The following is a 19,755-nucleotide window of genomic DNA, read 5'->3' on the forward strand; positions in this document are numbered from 1 at the left end:
ACAGTATTATTACATTTTCGTTTTTTCTTCTTCTACCAAGTCATCAAACTCCAGCAATTTGTGTGCAAGAGACAACCATAGCCTAAAACCGAGTGCCACTTGTCTCCGATCCATTAATTTTGCCGTATGTCAGAATCAAATTTCGAATTTCCTTTGCTGGTATTGGTGCAACCTTGAACACACACTGAGCTTTTAATTAATGGAATCTTTTTCGATAATTTCCTTAACCCGGTTATCATCCATATCCTATATAGAAACCCACATTTTCTCTTCATTTGCACCTCTCCAAATCCAAACTACTGTTTATCCTTTGCAGAAAAAGGAATCCCAGAAATAATTTCCTCACAAAGGCTTATGTTGGGTTCCTTAATCATGGTTTAGTTCAATATTTTCTCTCTTTTTATCGTGCTTTTGGTTTGAGTTTCTGGTATGGGTACTCGGGTTTTCAAATACCAAAACAAGAGATCCATAGTCATTTTCTTGAACGTTTCATTTCTCTTGGCGGCGTCTGTTTTTCTTTCTATTCGTTTCAGTTCTTCAGAATCTGTTGTTTTAAGAAGCTATGGTTCTAAATTCGACAATAGTCAGCTAGATTGTAAGAGTCTGGGGAATTCAGATGATTATGAAGCCAAGTGTTCTTATCTCAAATCCAGTAATCCGTGTGTTTATCAAGGCTATATTGATTATCTTCACCTTTTTTATTGCAATTTCGGACAATTTCCCTTGTTGGGTCATTTCCTTCTTGTTGTTTGGCTTGTTGTCTTGTTTTATCTTTTGGGAAACACTGCCTCCGAATACTTTTGTTATTCTCTTGAAAGCTTGTCTAGCCTTTTAAAATTGTCCCCTACACTTGCTGGTGTTACACTCTTGTCCCTCGGCAATGGTGCCCCTGATGTCTTTTCTAGCATAGTGTCTTTCATGGACAGTGGAACACAGGATGTTGGAATAAACACAGTTCTCGGTGGTGTTTTCTTTGTGACTTGTGTCGTCGTCGGGATGATCGGAACTTTCGTGCACCGGAAACGAGTTCCGGTTAACAAACCGGCCTTTGTAAGAGATGTTTGTTATCTCCTGTTGGTTCTTGCAACCTTAATTTTGATACTGAGTATTGGAGAAGTCAGTGTATGGGCAGCAATGGCCTTTTCTTCAATGTATATTGTTTATGTTATCCTTGTGTACATCATGTATATTGTTTGGAATTCTGATTCGAGCTGTAACAGCGATTTGAACATACCGATTTTGAATGGAATTGTGAAAGCAGATATCGATAACTTAGAGGCAGGGGAGTTGGAAGATGAGAAAGGAGATGGATTCAGGAGATGTTGTTTGTGTTTAAGAATATCAGATGCTTGTAGTATGTTGCTTTGGATACTTGAGATGCCTCTTTATTTACCTAGGAGATTGACAATCCCAGTTGTTTGTCAAGAAAGATGGTCTAAACCAGTTGTGGTTGGTTCGGTGACCTTGGCACCGATTCTCTTATCAGTACTCTGGGATCTCCAAGACGACAATCTAACCTTCGAAACCGGCTTGGTGGTCTACGTAATCGGGGTCCTGGTCGGAACCGGCTTCGGGGTTCTTGCGTATTTTAAAACCGAAAAATCTAGGCCGCCGAAGACGTGGTTGTTCCTGTGGCTAGCCGGAGGGTTCGTGATGAGCGTGGTTTGGAGTTACATCATTGCTCAAGAATTGGTTGGCTTACTGATTTCAATAGGCTACATACTCGGAATCAGTCAATCGATCCTCGGGTTCACGGTCCTTGCTTGGGGCAACTCACTTGGAGACCTGGTCACCAACTTGTCCATGGCATTGAATGGTGGTCCAGAAGGGGTTCAAGTGGCTATATCAGGCTGCTACGCTGGTCCTATCTTCAACACACTATTTGGATTAGGGATGTCTTTGATTGGGGCAGCCTGGCATGGATACCCTTCACCAGTTCAGATCCCTAAAGACCCTTATCTCCTAGAAACAACGGGATTCCTTGTAGCTGCCTTGGTTTGGGCACTCTTGGTCCTACCGATGAGGGATATGAAGCTTGATGGGGTCCTTGGAGGAGGACTTTTCTTAATCTACTTCACTTCCATGTCTTTAAAGCTCATTCAAACCCTCTAACTTTGTACCAAGTGGGTAATTCTGCGGTGCGGCGCCTAAAAAACGGCTAATATACGGCGTGACCGGTTAAACAAGTGACCGGTTAAAATTTAGACCGGTTATGTTATATTATTTAACCGGAAATATTATAAAGTACAATAACATACTAGGTAGCGCTTATATAATGTAATAGGTAGCGCTTATATTTACCTATTTTATAAGTAAACCGGTATATTTATACCGATAGCATTACAAATTTACCTATTACATTATATTATATTGAAAGTGTTCATACTTTTTAAAAAAATGATCGATACTTTAACAGTGTTTCATGTTTTCCACCTACAATATTAATTTAATAATTTCATTTGCACAAAAAATTATTTGATTGTTTTGATATTTTATAAATAATATTTAGAATTTTTAATTTAATAATATATATCGTAACGTAAAAAATAAATCATTAGACGCCTATAATTACTAAATTAATATCTTAAAACTCACTCAAAAGATAACCTTAAATTAATGTTTTCCACAGTGAAAAAAGTATGGACACTTTTATAAAAAGGATAGACACTTTACAATATAACCACTACCTATTACATTATATAAACGATACCTATTACATTATATAAGGGCTACCTATTACATCATATGTTTACCTATTATATTGAAAGTGTCCATACTTTTTATAAAAAGGATCGATACTTTTTTTAAAAGTTATGTAATTTATATTTCAATTTTTTTAACAGTGTTTCATGTTTTCTACCTACAATATTGATTTAATAATTTCATTTGCACAAAAAATTATTTGATTGTTTTGATATTTTATAAAATATTATTTAGAATTTTTAATTTAATAATAATATATATCGTAACGTAAAAAATAAATCATTAGACGCCCATAATTACTAAATTAATATCTTAAAACTCACTCAAAAGATGTATATACCTAAATATGTAGTTAACAAACATACCTAAATATGTAGTTATTGTACATACCTAAATTTAATGATAATATACTTGTAGTTATTATACATACCTAAATATGTACTGCGAATTTAATGTTGTACCCACCCTTTAACTACCACTACCAATGCACAAGCTAACATTGGTGACCCAAAGTTTACAGCAGTATTCTCAAAATGCATGGCTTCCTGGTGGACAACCAAGGAATTTGATATTCAATGGCGTTCGATTGTTTCAGAATTCAACGTCCAAAAGCATCCATGGGTGATTGAGAAGGGAAATAAACGACACTTATGGGCACAAGCATATCTAACCGGTCATTTCTTTGCCAATATTCGCTCAACACAAAGGTGCGAGTCTATGAATGCTTCACTAGCTATTGCACTGAAACACAAGAAGACATATTTAGATGTTGTTCGTGCAATTGAAGATGGAATTAGTAGAATGCGTATGAACGAGTTGAAAGCGGATTACTTAAGTTTCCATACGAAGCCCTTCCAGATCACAAAACTGGTCGACCTTGAAAGCCATGCCGCTGCGATTTTTACCCGCGAATCTTTTCGTGTGTTCCAAGATGAACTTATACGGGAGACATTGTACCGGATTGAGGAAGAGATTAAGTCCTTATCAGATGAATGTCAACATTATATTTTGTCAAAGTACGCAGAAAAAAATAGGAAATTTGAAATTAGTTTTGATTCTCGTACGAAAACTCTAATTTGCTCCTGCAAAAAATTCGAGACCGTGGACTTCCGTGTCGCCATCAACTTCACATTTTGAAGCAATTGGACTACACATATTGCCCGGGACTTTGATTCAAAGTAGGTGGACTAATGATGCGAAGGCTTCTGCACCCAGCTATGTTGATTTGAATGTGTCTCCAGAAGTGATGCAAATGGCAAGGTTCGCTGCTCTACGTTCAACGTCAAGTAGGTTATGCTACATTGCATCAAAGACAGACGAGTCTTTCAAAACCGCAAGAGATGAGATGAAAAAACTAATAGAAGAATTAGAAAACTCGTTTGGTTTGAATCATTCAGTCAACCAGAGCATTGTAGTAAACAATGTTCGTGACCCTCAACGAAAACAACGCAAGCGAAAAGAAGTGCCGAAGAACAAGGTCGAGAAGAAAATTAGGCGATGTGGGTACTGCAACGGTGAGGGGCATAACAAACTAACATGTCCTCAAGTCAAGCTTAGTTTGAGTACAAGCACACAGCCTACATCAACTGATTTTTTCGAAGACGGAATGGAATGACAACGATCTCCATATAATATATCGTAAGTATCACATGACTCCTATTGTATGTACATATAAATATTTTGAATGAAGGAAGAAAAACCGCGTTACTTCAAATTACCGACACTTTTTTAAATGGTATCGACACGTTTTTATACCGTATATTTATACCGGTTATATTACAAAATTATCTATTACATTATAAATCTGGGTTCCGATGTGTAAATGTCGATACTTTTTTAAATCGTATCGACACATTTTTCTTCCAATATGGACATAAAGTACCGACACAATATTAAAAATTGTCGATATAGGTTGTAGACCTATTCGCGCATAAAACCGGTATATTTATACCGGTTATATTACAAAATTATCTATTACATTATAATTATGGGTTCCGATGTGTAAAATGTCAACACTTTTTTAAATCGTATCGGCACATTTTTCTTCCAATATGGACATAAAGTACCGACACAATATTAAAAAGTGTCGATATAGGTTGTAGACCTATTCGCGCATAAAACCGGTATATTTATACCGCATTCAATCTACGACTTATAACAATTTTACCACAAACGATTCAAATTGTCAGAACGTTAAGTATTGTCAACTACATCATTCAATCTACGACTTTTAACAATTTTACCACAAACGATTTTTTCTATCCACTTACAAAATCACCAGTTGCCCCTGTAGAACCGATCGATTCCATCCACATCATCACATACATGCCGTAATCATATCTGTTACAAAATTTGAAAACCACACATGTCAATTATGATGAATACTGCATAAATTAAGCTTTCTATTTGTGATAACATCTCATACCCATTCAATTGCTTATTCTTCTTATGCTCCACAAATTTGAAATTTTTCAAGGGATACTTTCCTAGAGATCCACATGACTCAACCCAAATGCGTTTCTTATTATAAGAATCTAATATTTTAATCTGCATTAAAATAGAAGAAGTTATGCACCAAAAAAATTATGCATTATAATTTACATAATGTCCTTTCATACATACATACATACCAATCTCTTAGCATCCTTCACTCTCTGTTTAGCTGCTTCAGTTGTAAACATACTATCATATATTGTTACAACATGATCTACCATATCCAACACCAACAGATACCAATGTGAATTATGGTAGTTTATTGTGATCATTATCTGCAACAAATTTCACACCCAATTTGACAAAATTCAACATTCTATATCCGAAAACATCATTTGCAATTGGTATGGTGTCTTACCTTCTCACAGTCGGTGAATTTCACATAGTTATCCAATATGACACCCCAGAAGGTAGAAATACTCTCAACACTTTCTTTGTTGTTGGCTTCCAACGCCTGTTGCTGTAATTACGCAACAAACATTATTAATTTACCGTCTATAACACTACTTTTCAATATTTATTAATTTAACTCACCACTAAGAGGTATGGAAGGTAGCCAATCCTCCGGTGTGACTTTTGAGAATCGTAGCATATGGTCCAGGCGAGCAAATCGATAACCTAACAAAATTAATTACACAATCAGAACATATTCAATAAGTTTTAACATTTTCTACTTTCTACTTACCACACGCCAACCCATTCCGTAGGCTTCAACGTTGCAACGTCGTATACAGTAGCGAATTGATTTCCCATTGAGATTACAGAATATCTGTATGAATCATTAGGATTAATATCTTGTCATGAAATATTTAAATATCACTCACAAAACAATATATTTCACTTACCCCGATTCTAACTCGCTATTCCATAAATAATCACAAATCGATGTCATCAATTCCGGTTGGAATATCCGCTTTTTCAACCTACAATTTTGCATACAAATTTTTGTCACAACAACATAATAAAAATCAAATTAAGTATTCTTTTATTAAACTTACCTTCTGCTTCTTCTTCTGGGGTGCAGGACATTCCGAATCCAAAACTGCTGCTATAACACTCTCCGGTGTATAAATGACATCGACTTCCTTCCTCCTCATTTCTTCCATCTCTTCTTCTCCTCCTCCTCTTTTCTCTTCATATTTTTTCAGTTCATCGTACTTTTTTTCTACATAGCTCTTCATCTCTTTTATTTCACCCTTCAATTGAGCTCCTTCATCCGAGTATTTATCAACCACCCCCTTCACCCCCGTAAGTTCACTCCTCAAATCAACAACCTCCTTCACCACTCCCTCAAATTTTTCTCCCGTCACCATCTTAATATCACCCCTTAACACCCCAACTTCTTTCACCACTTCACCCTCAACACCTCTACTTCTTTCACCACTCCATCTATTTTCCTTCCATTACCCCCTTATGCCTCTCGAGTGTATCTTCGACTCTCTCGAGTTTCTCTACGACTTGATCAAGTTTCTCTTCGACTCTTGATTGTCTTTGCATGATTTCAAATTGGATTTTTTTGATATCAGCCAATTCAGACATCAAATGTCGAAGTTACTCTGTTTTGCTTCACCGTCGTCCCACTCACTTCATCCCCCAATACAACCATCCCTCCTTTCTTCTCCTCTGCCTCCACTGCCTCCTCTACATCCTTGCCAATAACCTTCAAAATTAAATTACAATATTAAGACATTGATTATATCTTAATATTATTTAATTACATTTATTACCATTTCTTGCTTCTTCCCTCTATCCAACTTCAACTTCACCATCACTCTAACCACCTCTTCCTTCCCCCATGCACGGATGCGTGCCACTCCGGTTCTTTCATAAGCCGGCACTGCCTCAGCCCGACCAAAAATCGAACAGTGCAACCTGCATTTATAATAAAATTTATATTTTTATATAAAAACACAAAAAAGTGATTCAACTCATTTACCTCTAAGATTGCTATGCACCCTTTGAGGTATCTCTGGCTGCCCTTTTTAAAGGTGATTATTGATTCAATCAATCTCGAATGGATATATTCAGCCCAATGAATTCACCCTTCAAGCCTTCATCGCAAATGAGCTTCATATATCCTTGTCGTTGACGTATCACCCGTTGGACAAAGAAATATCCCGACAAGGTACAATAGAACTCGGGCCTTCAGCTCATCCCCCCAGTAAGATCCACTTTTGATATCCTCTTCAACTTCAGTATATGTCACCTTATGATTCAAACCATATTTGGAGGTAAGTGCTTTCCAGTTCTTACTCCTACAGACTTCTATAACACTTTTGCCTTTGTTTTGTACCCCAATACGGCTGCAGCAGTCGATACCCCAGAGGGAATGAATAATCACCATACTTAGCCATACATTGACTGACGTCAAATTATGCCATCAAGGATCGACACAATTCCCTCCGAATAGGTCGATCCCTTACTCCGATCAACGATCCAAAACCCATTTCTCCCAGCACATTCAACTGACCCTTCTCCTTAAGGTGTTTAATTAATAAATTCACCCTTTTAATGCTGCATCTTGTCGACACTTCCTACATTTTTTAACATATATAATGTTATAGTTCTTATATATTTTGTATCAACGTATTACAAGTTTAATGAATACCTTATTTTCATGTGCTTTCCTCCGTTCTTTGTATTCTTTACTATCATTCCTTGACTGTGTGATGTAAGGTTCCTTTTCAGCATCACTCATTGAATTCCATTTGGACCTCACATCTTTTTTCACCTAATATTAAACATAAACGTTTCTTAATCAATACATTAACACTAAATACTAATACTACTCAATGTCAATTTCATTTTACATACCGAACCGCTCTGTGTGCCATCTCCCTTCATCCTTTTGCATTCGACCATACTGTTAACATTTAAAATTTGTAATCAATTTAAAGTTTATCGATACTTTAATCCAATTACCATTTCAACAATAATAACAAAAAGACATTGATACTTACTAGAAGTACATATATCCACCCTTTGGTTGCTTTCGAGTCTCGGCCTCAATTTCAAAGTCATCTGCTCCACCAACAATTTTCCAACCCATTGACTCCATTTTTCCTTCATATATCAGTTTACGCAAATCAAATTATTTTGTTACATACACTTTTCAATATACAAATATAGATAACTACTCTTGTGGTAAAACGGTTTTCTTCAAAAGAATTTGAATGGCCACACCAAAATGTGTCGGCACATTTATACAACCTATAATATCATTTTCTACCTATAATATTTAATAAAAGTATCGACATTTATATTTTTCCTTGAATATCTATTTCTACCTGCAATCGGTCCCAAATGCTTCCTTACTCCAAAACCCCAAACAAAACATAAAAAACCCTATCGCGATTACTGTAATAATAAAAAATTAGGGTTTCGACAACATACTTTTCGATTCGACTGCAGCAACAAACAAACAAACTTCGCTTTAGAAACGCCTTCTGAAATGCAGCAACAATTACTCTTCGATTTCAAAAACTCGTCCGTTCTATCTTTTTTCAGAGGATATTTAGCTATGGCCTTTATATTTTCATCGGATATGTTATTTATATTTAATCGATACAAATACAAAAGTGTCGATACTTTTATGTCAGGTGTCGATACTTTCGAAAGGATAATTACCTATTTCTTTGAAAGTGTCGATAGTTTATTACACGTACTTACGAAAGTATCGACACTTTCAATATATCCGGTATCATTTTACCGGTTTTATCATTTTGTTACCGGTTTTATCATATTTTTACCTGTTATATCGTTGTGGATCGATATATTTTTTTAAAGTATCGACACATTATAGGCGCTATAACTGCTTCTCTTTTAAATTCACAAAGTGTCGATCCTTATATAACGTATCGACACTTTTAAATTTACCGGTTTTATCATTTTGTTACCGGTTTTATCATATTTTTACCTGGTATATCGGTTTGGATCAATATATTTTTTAAAAGTATCAACACTTTTTAGGATTTAAAACTACTTTAAAAGTTATGTAATTTATGTTTCAATTTATTTAATAGTGTTTCATGTTTTCCACCTACAATATTAATTTAATAATTTAATTTACACAAAATTTTATTTGATTGTTTGATATTTTATAGAATTATTTAGAATTTAAATTTAACAATATTAACCAAATATATAATAAATTGTTTTCAACAGTGAAATAAGTATGGACACTTTTATAAAAATGATATATACTTTTTTGAAAGTTATGTAATTTATGTTTCAATTTTTTTAATAGTGTTTCATGTTTTCCACCTACAATATTAATTTAATAATTTCATTTACACAAAAAATTATTTGATTGTTTTGATATTTTATAAAATATTATTTAGATTTTAAATTTAACAATATTAACTAAAGATAATAATAAATATATTTTCACAGTGAAATAAGTATGGACACTTTTATAAAAAGGATAGATAATTTACAATATAACAGGTAAAAATATGACAAAACCAGATTCATTATGACAAAACCGGTAAAATTTACTTAATATGTTAAACGTATGGACACTTTTATAAAAAGGATGGATACTTACCGATAACCAAAGTTTACCGGTTACCAAATTTTTTAATAGTTTTTCATATTTTCTACCTAAAACATTATTAGTTGTCAACATAATAGGTACCGCTAAACCGAATTTATTAAATACATTTTAATGTATCCGGTAATGTTGTATATTAATCGTATATTAACCCGCCTTTCCTGAGACAATCCCAGTAGTCCTACCCTTCGTCGATAGCGAAATGTTAGATGCGCGTATATATTTCATACTGATATTTCCAAATTTTTTTAAAGTTTTTTCCTATTCAAATATAAATATTAGAATTTACTATTTAAAAACCATATGTAGTCATTAAATGTGAGGTACCCAACTATTTTACTGGATTCAGATAGAGTGTTAAGGGTATCTTTTTCACACTTTTAATATATCTATAGATTCAGAATTTTATTTTTGTGTTTGATTTGGAGTAATTTTTAATTGGAGAAAGATCATTATCTATCATATGTTTCCCATTGAAATAATGGGACCATTTCTGTAGATATCTATCAATCCCAGTTTAAGTTAAATAATGATTTTTATTCATATGAATCATTTGTTGTAATTTTAACCAAATAACTAATTATTATGATTGCACGAATCAAATTATTTTATTAGTTAAATAGATAGTTGTTATTTTTATAAGTCCCGAGTTCAAACATATTATATGGCAAACGTGTTTGAACTTTCATTAATGAAATGGGTTGGGAGTCTTTCAAACACTTACTTTTTTATACTCTCCCTTAGATTAATTAATATTTTTTTTAAAACAATAACTAACTATTAGAGATATAAATTTATTTTTTCGAATTTTATATTAATTTAATATTTTGTAATTCACAAAAATATTTTAAAAAGTTCTGAAAGTATATAAATATATTTTTAAAAAATTATTTAGCATATTAATAAAAATATTAAATATGATTTTTATGAAATTTAATTAATATAACAAAAATAATTATATATATATATTTTTAATCTGATATTAAAATGTATTTGTTAAAAATAAGTAATAAAGATAATTCTATAAAAATTATATATGGTATACGCTTGTGACAGGTGATGAAGAGAAAATCGCCTCAGTGACAAAAAATGTCTTATAATATACGATTTTAACCAACTTTTTCCGGATTTGCCAAAATGACCAACAAAATCGCAATGCGATCGCTAATTCGCAACGCGATCTCCATTATCGCAAATTCGAGTTGCATTTTCGCAATGCGATAGTTGGAAATCGCGTTGCGATGGTCTACAGTGTCGTTGCGATTTTACCAATTCGCAATGCGAATAAGTAAATCGCAACGCGAATTGGGAAAATCGCAATGCGATACTGACTATCGCAATGCGATACTGACTATCGCAATGCGATACTTACTATCGCAATGCGATAATACAAAATCGCAACAAGATACTGACTTTCGCAACGCGATTCTGACTTTCGCAACGCGATTTACATAGCGCCATTCGTATTAACGCGTAATTTTTTTTTTTCAAATTCCAAACACGAATTTTTTCTTAATAAATCGGAAACTGAACCGTCCATAGTAATCGCAACTCATAACCTCAAACCCAAAATCACAACACTCAGTCCCATCTCCATCTCTCACTCTCTACGACGAAATCCGTCCCCATCTCCGAAGATTTCCGTCCCCATCGCCGGCGAAATCCCTCACAACCATTCACAGTCAAAAATCCCTCACAATCATTCAGAAATGGAAAATCAACCTCCGAGGGTTAGTTTTTTTATTTTTATTTTGAAATTTTTGCATTATTTAGGTTTTTCATATTGAGATTGATGATAAGTTTACTGGTAATTTCAATAATAGATTAACCATTTCACTTAGATTTCTTATTAAATTCATTCGATTGCTGCCAATACTGCTAAACTGTTAGCCTGTGAAGTTAGTATTTGTCTTTGTTTTGTCTTTTGGTTGAAGTAATGCAGAAGAAGAATAGTTTCGAGAATGAAAATCGCAACGCGGAAATAACTATCGCAACGAGAGAATCGCAACGCGAAACCAAAATCGCATTGCGATTTTCATTTCGCGTTGCGATTTTTATTTCGCGTTGCGATTTTCATTTCGCGTTGCGATTCTCTCGTTGCGATAGTCATTTCCGCGTTGCGATTCTCATTATCTCGTTGCGATTTTCATTTCAACCAAAAGACAAAACAGTGTTGCAAATTTTAGTTTCAAGAATAAACTACTATTTATGTTTATTGTTTTGGTATATCTTGACAGTGTAGTTTTTGGTATATCTAACTTGGTATGTTTATTGTTTTTGTAGAAATTTTTTTTCGGCTTCATTGACATTAAGGAATAAAGTTAGCCTAGCCACTACAATTGCTTCGAAGCTTTCACCTGCACAAAGAAAATTGTTTGAAGAAACCTGCTTCGGGCCATGGCTGAGAGTACAGCATCCGGGTGGAGATGCTAATTTGACCCATTTGTGGCTTCAGACCATGACTAGAGATCAACCCGACAGTATACAACGTGGTGAGGAAGAGATATGGTTTCATTTTCCACCGGCGTATACTTGTTTTGGGCGGAAGGAGTTCTGCTTAATCACTGGTCTACGATTCAAACACGATGATGTAGGCCGGTACACTCGTCATATCACCCGCCTATCATGGTTATCCAGGGTTTTTCCTGATGAGTCAATAGAGAAGCCGAACTTACACGTCGACGACATGAAGAAATTGTTTAATAAGAAAGATGGTTTTACTCGGATGAATGACGTCGATGTTGTCCGAGTATGCCTTCTACTACTTTGTATGCCGACTTTTTAGGCAGAGAGGCCAGACAACCTATTCCTCAGGAGCTAATATTATTGGTAGAGGACCTAAATGCATGGAATCTGTTTCCGTGGGGTTCGTATATATGGAAAGCTACCTGGACTAAGTTGTCGTATGCCTTTGATGACCGCAAAAGTTTGCGGGGCGATGGGTTGAAATACACTTTGTCAGGCTTTGTTTGGGCCTTTAAGGTAAGAATTTCTATATAATGTTTTCAAAATTATAATTAATTATTTAACAATTACTAATGTTTGTTATTATATTGTTTGTAGATTTGGATATTCGAGGCCTTTCCCGCCATGAAGACATATGCAATAAAAACTTCAAATGATATTCCCAGGGCTATTTCCTGGAAGAGAAAACGTCTGTTGGATTGGGAAGACTTAATACCATATGCGACAATAAATAATGTAAGTTAACACAAATACTATCATATATAAACAAGTTATTAATAGTAGACGTTTAACTTTGTTTGAGTTTTTATATTTTTAGGAGGCCAACATTCCATTAATTAGACTGACACCCACGGAGGCTGAGCTTGCTACTGATTGGTGGCAAGCTAGTCAGCGTTTTCTTGATGGCATGAATGATGAGCAGCCTCCACTTCCTCCACTTCGAGAGCCATCACCTCACCCAGAGCCATCACCTGATCGACCCGACTATACACCTCTACAACGAGAGCCATCACCTATCCCGTCACATCATCGAGCCTCTTCTCCACCATCACCTCATGATAGGCGACCGGTAAAGATGCCACGACTTCTATCTCCCTGTTCTCCACCTCCACGGGATGAGTCAAGGGAGTTACGTGATGAGGTCAATGCCTTGCGTGTGGAGATCGGTACTCTACTCGATAACGATGGTGCATGGCTGTGGAGGTGTCTACTTTACGTGGGAGGTTGCCGCTCTACGTGATGGTAGTATCGTTGCAAAATGAGGTTCATACTCTACACAACGAGGTAAGTTTAAGATTTTCCATATTTAACTTGATGATAAATTTACTCGTAATTTCACTTAAATTAACCACTTCACTTAAATTGCTTAGTAAATTTATTCGGTTGCTGCCAAAATGCTAAAACTGTTTATTAACACTGTGAAGTTAGTATTTGTCTTTTGTTTTGTCTTTTGGTGAAGTAAATTTATTCAGTTGCTGCCAATTCTGCTAAACTGTGTATCTTTAACACTGGAAGTTAGTATTTGTCTTTGTGTTTGTCTTTTGGTTGAAAGTTTGAAATATATTGTCTTTGTTTTCACTGTTTAAAGATCATGTCTGTTATTTACTGATATTTGTATTTAATATTTAGCGGACCGATAAGGTGGATGCTTTGCGTCGGGTTTTTCTTGCACGACAGAGTTCACGCACAGACGGCGTGCACGTATTAGTCTCCGTATACCCCAATAGTGCGAAGACACCGCAAGAAGAAGCCCGAATCGCCTGTCATCCCTTAAGAGTCCACTCCTGTCGTTAAAGAGGCCCCTATCATTCCTCGAGAGTCCCCTCCCACCATTCAAGAGGCCACTGTCATCGTTGAAGAGGTCCCTCCCACCATTCAAGAGCCCGATTCACATGGCGTCATATGTAGGATTCTTGAGAAACCCTCTAACGTGTCGGACATGATGGATTCAAGTTGGCTCTCGTATGAGTTACGCCAGTACCATACCGGTATCTGAAGTGAGAGAAACAATACCAGACACAATTCTGGATAACACCCTTTGGGCTAAGACCGCAGTTGATTTTATCTACATGAGCGAAGCCAGGGGTGTTTCACTGACATATGCAAGCTCAATGATGATATATATTTGTTGCTTGATCGGTCTTGGTGAGGCGTATTATTAGGGGTCGAAGACAATGGCTATTTCGATGGAGGGGTAAGTCTTATATTTTTTCTTATATTTTAATTTGATTATTTTTTTTGTAAATTTATGTAAGTTACTAATATATGTCTTTTTTGTAAAACACATATCAATGCGTGGGTGTCACGTCTTCTAATAATTAGGAAACTTAAGAAAATAAAAGAAATACACGATATACATTATGTCGACGTCTTTTAACGCCGTTCACTTGAAGAATCAACGAGATGAATCATTTGCGTTGGGCAATGGACAAGCTAAACTTTATCCTGCATGGTGGGAGGTCGATAAGGTTAGTGTTTATTTTAGATTGAGTTTAAAGGTATTCATAAATAAGTGCGCAAATGAATGAATTATTACTTATGATTGCAGGTGTTTATCCCTGTTTTGGAACGTAACCATTGGCTTCTCGTCGAGCTTCAGATCCCATCCCTTAAGGCAATAGTATATGACAGCATGATAAATTACATATCATGGCTGATTTAAGAGATATTATTAAGGGATGGAGCTCTTATTTGGCTAAATTCTTGGATGCGATAAATTATTGGACTCGTTCTGGAAACAATAGCCAAGAAGCTCAATATTAGTTAGCAGAGACGAGACCGCACCACAACAAACGAAAGGACCCATAGGGGATTGTGGTCCTCTCGTATGCTTGGCGTTGACCGTTTGATCACAGGAAGTATAAAGTATCTACCTCCCACCGATATAGATAGAGCTGTAGTAGCTTGTGGTTTCGACATTATATGGCTAGATCGATATATACGAGACTGCCTACCTGCATCCGCGTTATAAAAATGTCCATAAACAATTGGTATGTTTATAGGCTTGTGGTTTGAAAATGTTTGGTTAAGTACCTAGAATTCAATAATTTGATGTTTGTAGGTTTTAGATGTGTAGAAAGTGTTGTTTGAGCAAATGTTTGGTTTATGCAGGTTAATCTCAGAAGTGAGCTGTGTGAAAATGATGTATGGCTGCAAAAGTTGATTCAATAGTATAAGTGTTATTTTCTCTAATAATTATTGCTTATTTTTTGATTGTTTAATTGATTTGTAAAAGGTGATTTGTAAAAGTTGATTTGTTTAATTGATGTTAACATAATTCTTATTTGTACTTGTTAATTGATTGAAATGTAATGGTTGATTTTGTTGATTTCAATCTGCATTATGTTGAAGACAAAAAGTACTATCGCAATGCGAAATGAAAATCGCAACGAGAGAATCGCAACGCGAAATGAAAATCGCAACGAGAGAATCGCAATGCGAAATTAAATTCGCGTTGCGATTTTCATTTCGCATTGCGATTCCCTCGTTGCGATTTTCATTTCGCATTGCGAAATTAGTGTTGCGATTTTCATTTCGCATTGCGATTCTCTCGTTGCGATTTTTATTTCGCATTGCGATAGTAATTTCCGCGTTGCGATAGACATTAAGATGATTGCCTATTAAGTGATAACAACTGAACAGATCATAGCAATTTTCAAACTCAAGTTACTAATACATGCTAACTGAAAATGTTAAAAGTTCACACATAAAATCTACATAATACAACGTTTGCATTTAAAAATCACCTAAGTTAACAGTCCCAAAAGGTGAAGCCAGTTGTGATTGGGATTTTAAAGATGATTGCGATTTTGATTGCCTTTTTCTTGACACCATATGAGCTTTGGATTTTGATGATGACCATATTTTGGTAGAGGAAAAGATGATTGTGATGGCACTGGTGATCCACATGTCAACCTTGTATGACCACTTTCCTTGCACCGACTACATGTCGATCTCTTCTTCTCTTCACCCTTAGACGGTATACGATCGTGACATTTTGGTCGGCCAGGTAGCCTTCTGTCCATGGCTAGTGGCAAAACTGTTTGTAAGTCATCTGGTATGTCCCACTTAGAAGGATGTGGAATAGGGTAGACAATCTCGGCATAAGTCTGTCGATATACTTCTGTAGTGTAGCAATCCATAGCGTATGTGCTTGAATCATCTTGGTTTAGATGAAGAGCAACTTTTATAACATGGCCACACGATAACCAGATGTTGCCATTTCATACAACTACACGTCCTTGCATTTAGATCGACAAGCCCATTTAAGTTATTATCCAGTACTTCAAACAAAGTGTTTGAACATGGTTCAACTCTCCATGACGTTGACTTCACAACACGTTTCGTTATCTTTTTTTCAGTCCATGGTGTAACACGATGTTCTAATGTTCCTGTAAATTTAAATAAATAATACTTAGTAAAATATATGATAAGTTACGAATTCAAAGAAATAATACCTGCATGGTTTCTTTTCTTGTAGTACCACTGTTGAATAGAGGCTCGAAAAAACTCCATTAACATAGTAATGGGTAATTTCCGGGAATGACGACTTAGAGCGTTGATTGATTCTGCACTATTAGACGTCATGAAACCATATCTTGCTCCAAGTTGATGTACTCTTGACATCTTTCAAACCCGACATCTTCTAGTGTTTGAGCACACTGAGGCAAAACACGTCTTAAACAGTTTATATGCTTATTGAAATCCACTTCCCGATAAGCCTTTACAGCCTTCCAATATGTCCATTTGTGCTTTTTTATACCAGCAGACCTTGATTTTAGATTTCTATACAAATGAACACCACAAAGTCCATGAAAAACATCTGGGAAACACCTTCTAACAGCGTTGTCAATTGAGTTTGCCCTATCGGATATGATTGTCAGATTGCTAATAGGACCTATGCAATCCCTAAGATGCCTCATAAACCATGTCCATGAATCAGAGGTTTCATATTTGCCAACCCGTAAGCTATTGGCAATATCCCATTGTTAGCATCCATGGCTACTGCTAATAAGTTTACTCCAAGTATCGACCTTTCAAATGGCTCCGTCAACTATAATAACTGGGCGCATGCAAGTAATAAACGAACGAATCTACAAAATAATATACACAAGAAATATAATCATTTAAATGTGAAATGCATGTAACTAATAGAAATGAGTCAACAGAATTATATTGATTTACTAACCGCAGCACCAATGGCGATAAACAGCACTCAAAGCGTCCATCTCTATTGTTTTGATATGTACCGACCCATGATTTTTCAGCTTTAAATTGTGACAATAAGCCGGCAGTTGGGCAAACGATGCTTCTGGCGACCCCCTCAACAATTCCAAGGCATAATATTTGGCTCTCCAAGCTTGAGAATATGATATACTAATCTTGAACCGAGCATTCATGTCAGTCATAATTTCATGTCCCCGATATACCCTGTCATTCAAAACTTAACTCAGCCAGAAAACCACCCAACACCTTTTTGTTTGCCTGTCTATGGTGAGGAAAAACTTGGGTTCTTGAACAGTATGTTTATCAATAAAAGTCCTAACTTGAAACATTGCGCAATCTTTTATCCTCTTTGCAATCATACGCACGTACAGTTTTTGTCAATCGTACACCTTGTTTCGAAACGATTTTGCTTGATTTGTTAACTTTTAGTTGATAGTCATCTTCCACACATTTCGTATACAAAGCTATCTTCAAGTCTTCCTTTGTATCAAAACAATCATCTTTCTTGATACGAATAACTTTTGTGTAACAATCAACTGCTTTCTTTGCCAACTCTTCTTCCGGTAGCTGAAGTAATTCTGGCATATTCCAGTTATACTCCCGTGGCATTTTCTTTTCTTCGGGGACTTTTTCTTCTTCTTTTTCTTCTTCAGGATTATATGAATTACAGAATGGATGTTCAACATGTTCATTCACAGTCGTAACTTCCTCCTCATTATCATCAACAACATCTTCCTCGGCACAGGTGTTTCATCATCAAAATTCGGTATTGACCAATATCAAAATCATTACACGCAGGGTCTGTTTCTTCTTCTGAAACATCATCAAAATCTGTGTATTGACCAATATCAAAGTCCGGGTATTGACCAAGATCAAATTTCGAATACTGACTAGTACTCACAATTTTTCTCTTGGCTCATCATCGTCTAATTGGTCAATACGAAAACCGGAATTTGGTGCTGAAAGTTGATTTGGATTTGGATTAGAAAAGGTTGTGGGTTTTGAGACCCACTTAGTTGATTACTACCCGCTACTGACCCAACAATACTACTTCTAGGTTCAACAACATACAATGTAACATCATCACTTGAAACATTAATGTAAGAAATGAATCGTTCACATTTCATTGTCGGTTAACAAATAAACTTTACCATTTCTCTGATAAGATAGCCTAAATCCACTTAGGGGCTCTAAATTCAATTCTTTGAAACACGTAACATTAGGGTTTCATAAGTTAACTTCTTTAATGACAGTTTTAGTTGAAGATTCATGGGTAAAGGCATATTTGTAAAACACCATGAACATTCTCCCATGACCCTCCAAAACACAAATCTATCCAAACATGATCAACATTAGATGATTTCATGGTTGTAACTAAACAAACGAGATGCGAAACTAAGACATGTTGGGATGGGGAAGGATGTCGTTGGATATAGGAACGGATGTCGCCGGAGAGAGTGATAGATGGAGATGGAATGAGTTGCGATTTAGGGATTTAGGTTATGAGTTGTTGCTGCTGCGTAGATATACACAAAAAATTTGGCTTGCGAAACTAAAACATGTTGCGAACTTTGAAACTCGCATTGCGATTCTGTATTATCTCGTTGCAAAGTCAGAATCGCGTTGCGAAAGGCAATCATTGCCATTGCAATGCGAAATGCAAATCGCAACGATAGAATCGCAATGCGAAATGAAAAAGGAAACGAGGATTAACATGCATAAACTTTTAACAATTATTGAATTCTAGGTACTTAACCAAACATTTTCAAACCAAAAGGATATATATGTTAACAAAACTTGCATTATGTGTATTTTATGTGTGCACTTTTAACATTTTCAGTTAGGCATGTATTAGTAACTTGAGTTTGAACATTGCTATGATCTGTTCAGTTGTTATCACTTATTAGACATTCATTTGACTATCGCAACGCGAAAATGGCTATCGCAACAAAATGGCTATCGCAACGAGAAAATCGCAATGCGAAATGAAAATCGCATTGCGATTTTCTCGTTGCGATTTTCATTTCGCATTGCGATTTTCTCGTTGCGATAGCCATTTCGCGTTGCGATAGTCTGTTTTGCCTTCAACATAATGCAGATTGAAAATCAACAAATCAACTATTACATTTCAACACAAATTATGTACACATCAATTAAACAAATCAACATTTACAAATCATCTTTTACAAATCAATTAAACAATCAAAAATATAATAATTCTTATTTCTACATCAATTATTGAATCAATGAATCAACAACTTTGTGACCCCGTACATACATTTCACGCAGCTCACTTAAGGATTAACCTGCAGAAA

At 35.5% G+C, this 19,755-nt stretch overlaps 1 protein-coding gene across 1 annotated transcript; it reads left to right on the forward strand.

Moving 5' to 3' along the window:
• Positions 1–265: 265 nt before the first annotated feature.
• Positions 266–10,050, forward strand: LOC120164957 (cation/calcium exchanger 2-like). Its single transcript, XM_039174577.1, has 2 exons — positions 266–2,127; positions 9,928–10,050. The coding sequence occupies exon 1, from the start codon at positions 430–432 to the stop codon at positions 2,110–2,112; it is 1,683 nt and encodes a 560-aa protein (XP_039030508.1). The 5' UTR covers positions 266–429; the 3' UTR covers positions 2,113–2,127; positions 9,928–10,050.
• Positions 10,051–19,755: the final 9,705 nt, after the last annotated feature.

The sequence above is a fragment of the Hibiscus syriacus genome, unplaced genomic scaffold (genome assembly GCF_006381635.1).
Source record: "Hibiscus syriacus cultivar Baekdansim isolate YM2019G1 unplaced genomic scaffold, ASM638163v2 tig00111558_pilon, whole genome shotgun sequence".
Lineage (NCBI taxonomy): Eukaryota > Viridiplantae > Streptophyta > Magnoliopsida > Malvales > Malvaceae > Hibiscus > Hibiscus syriacus.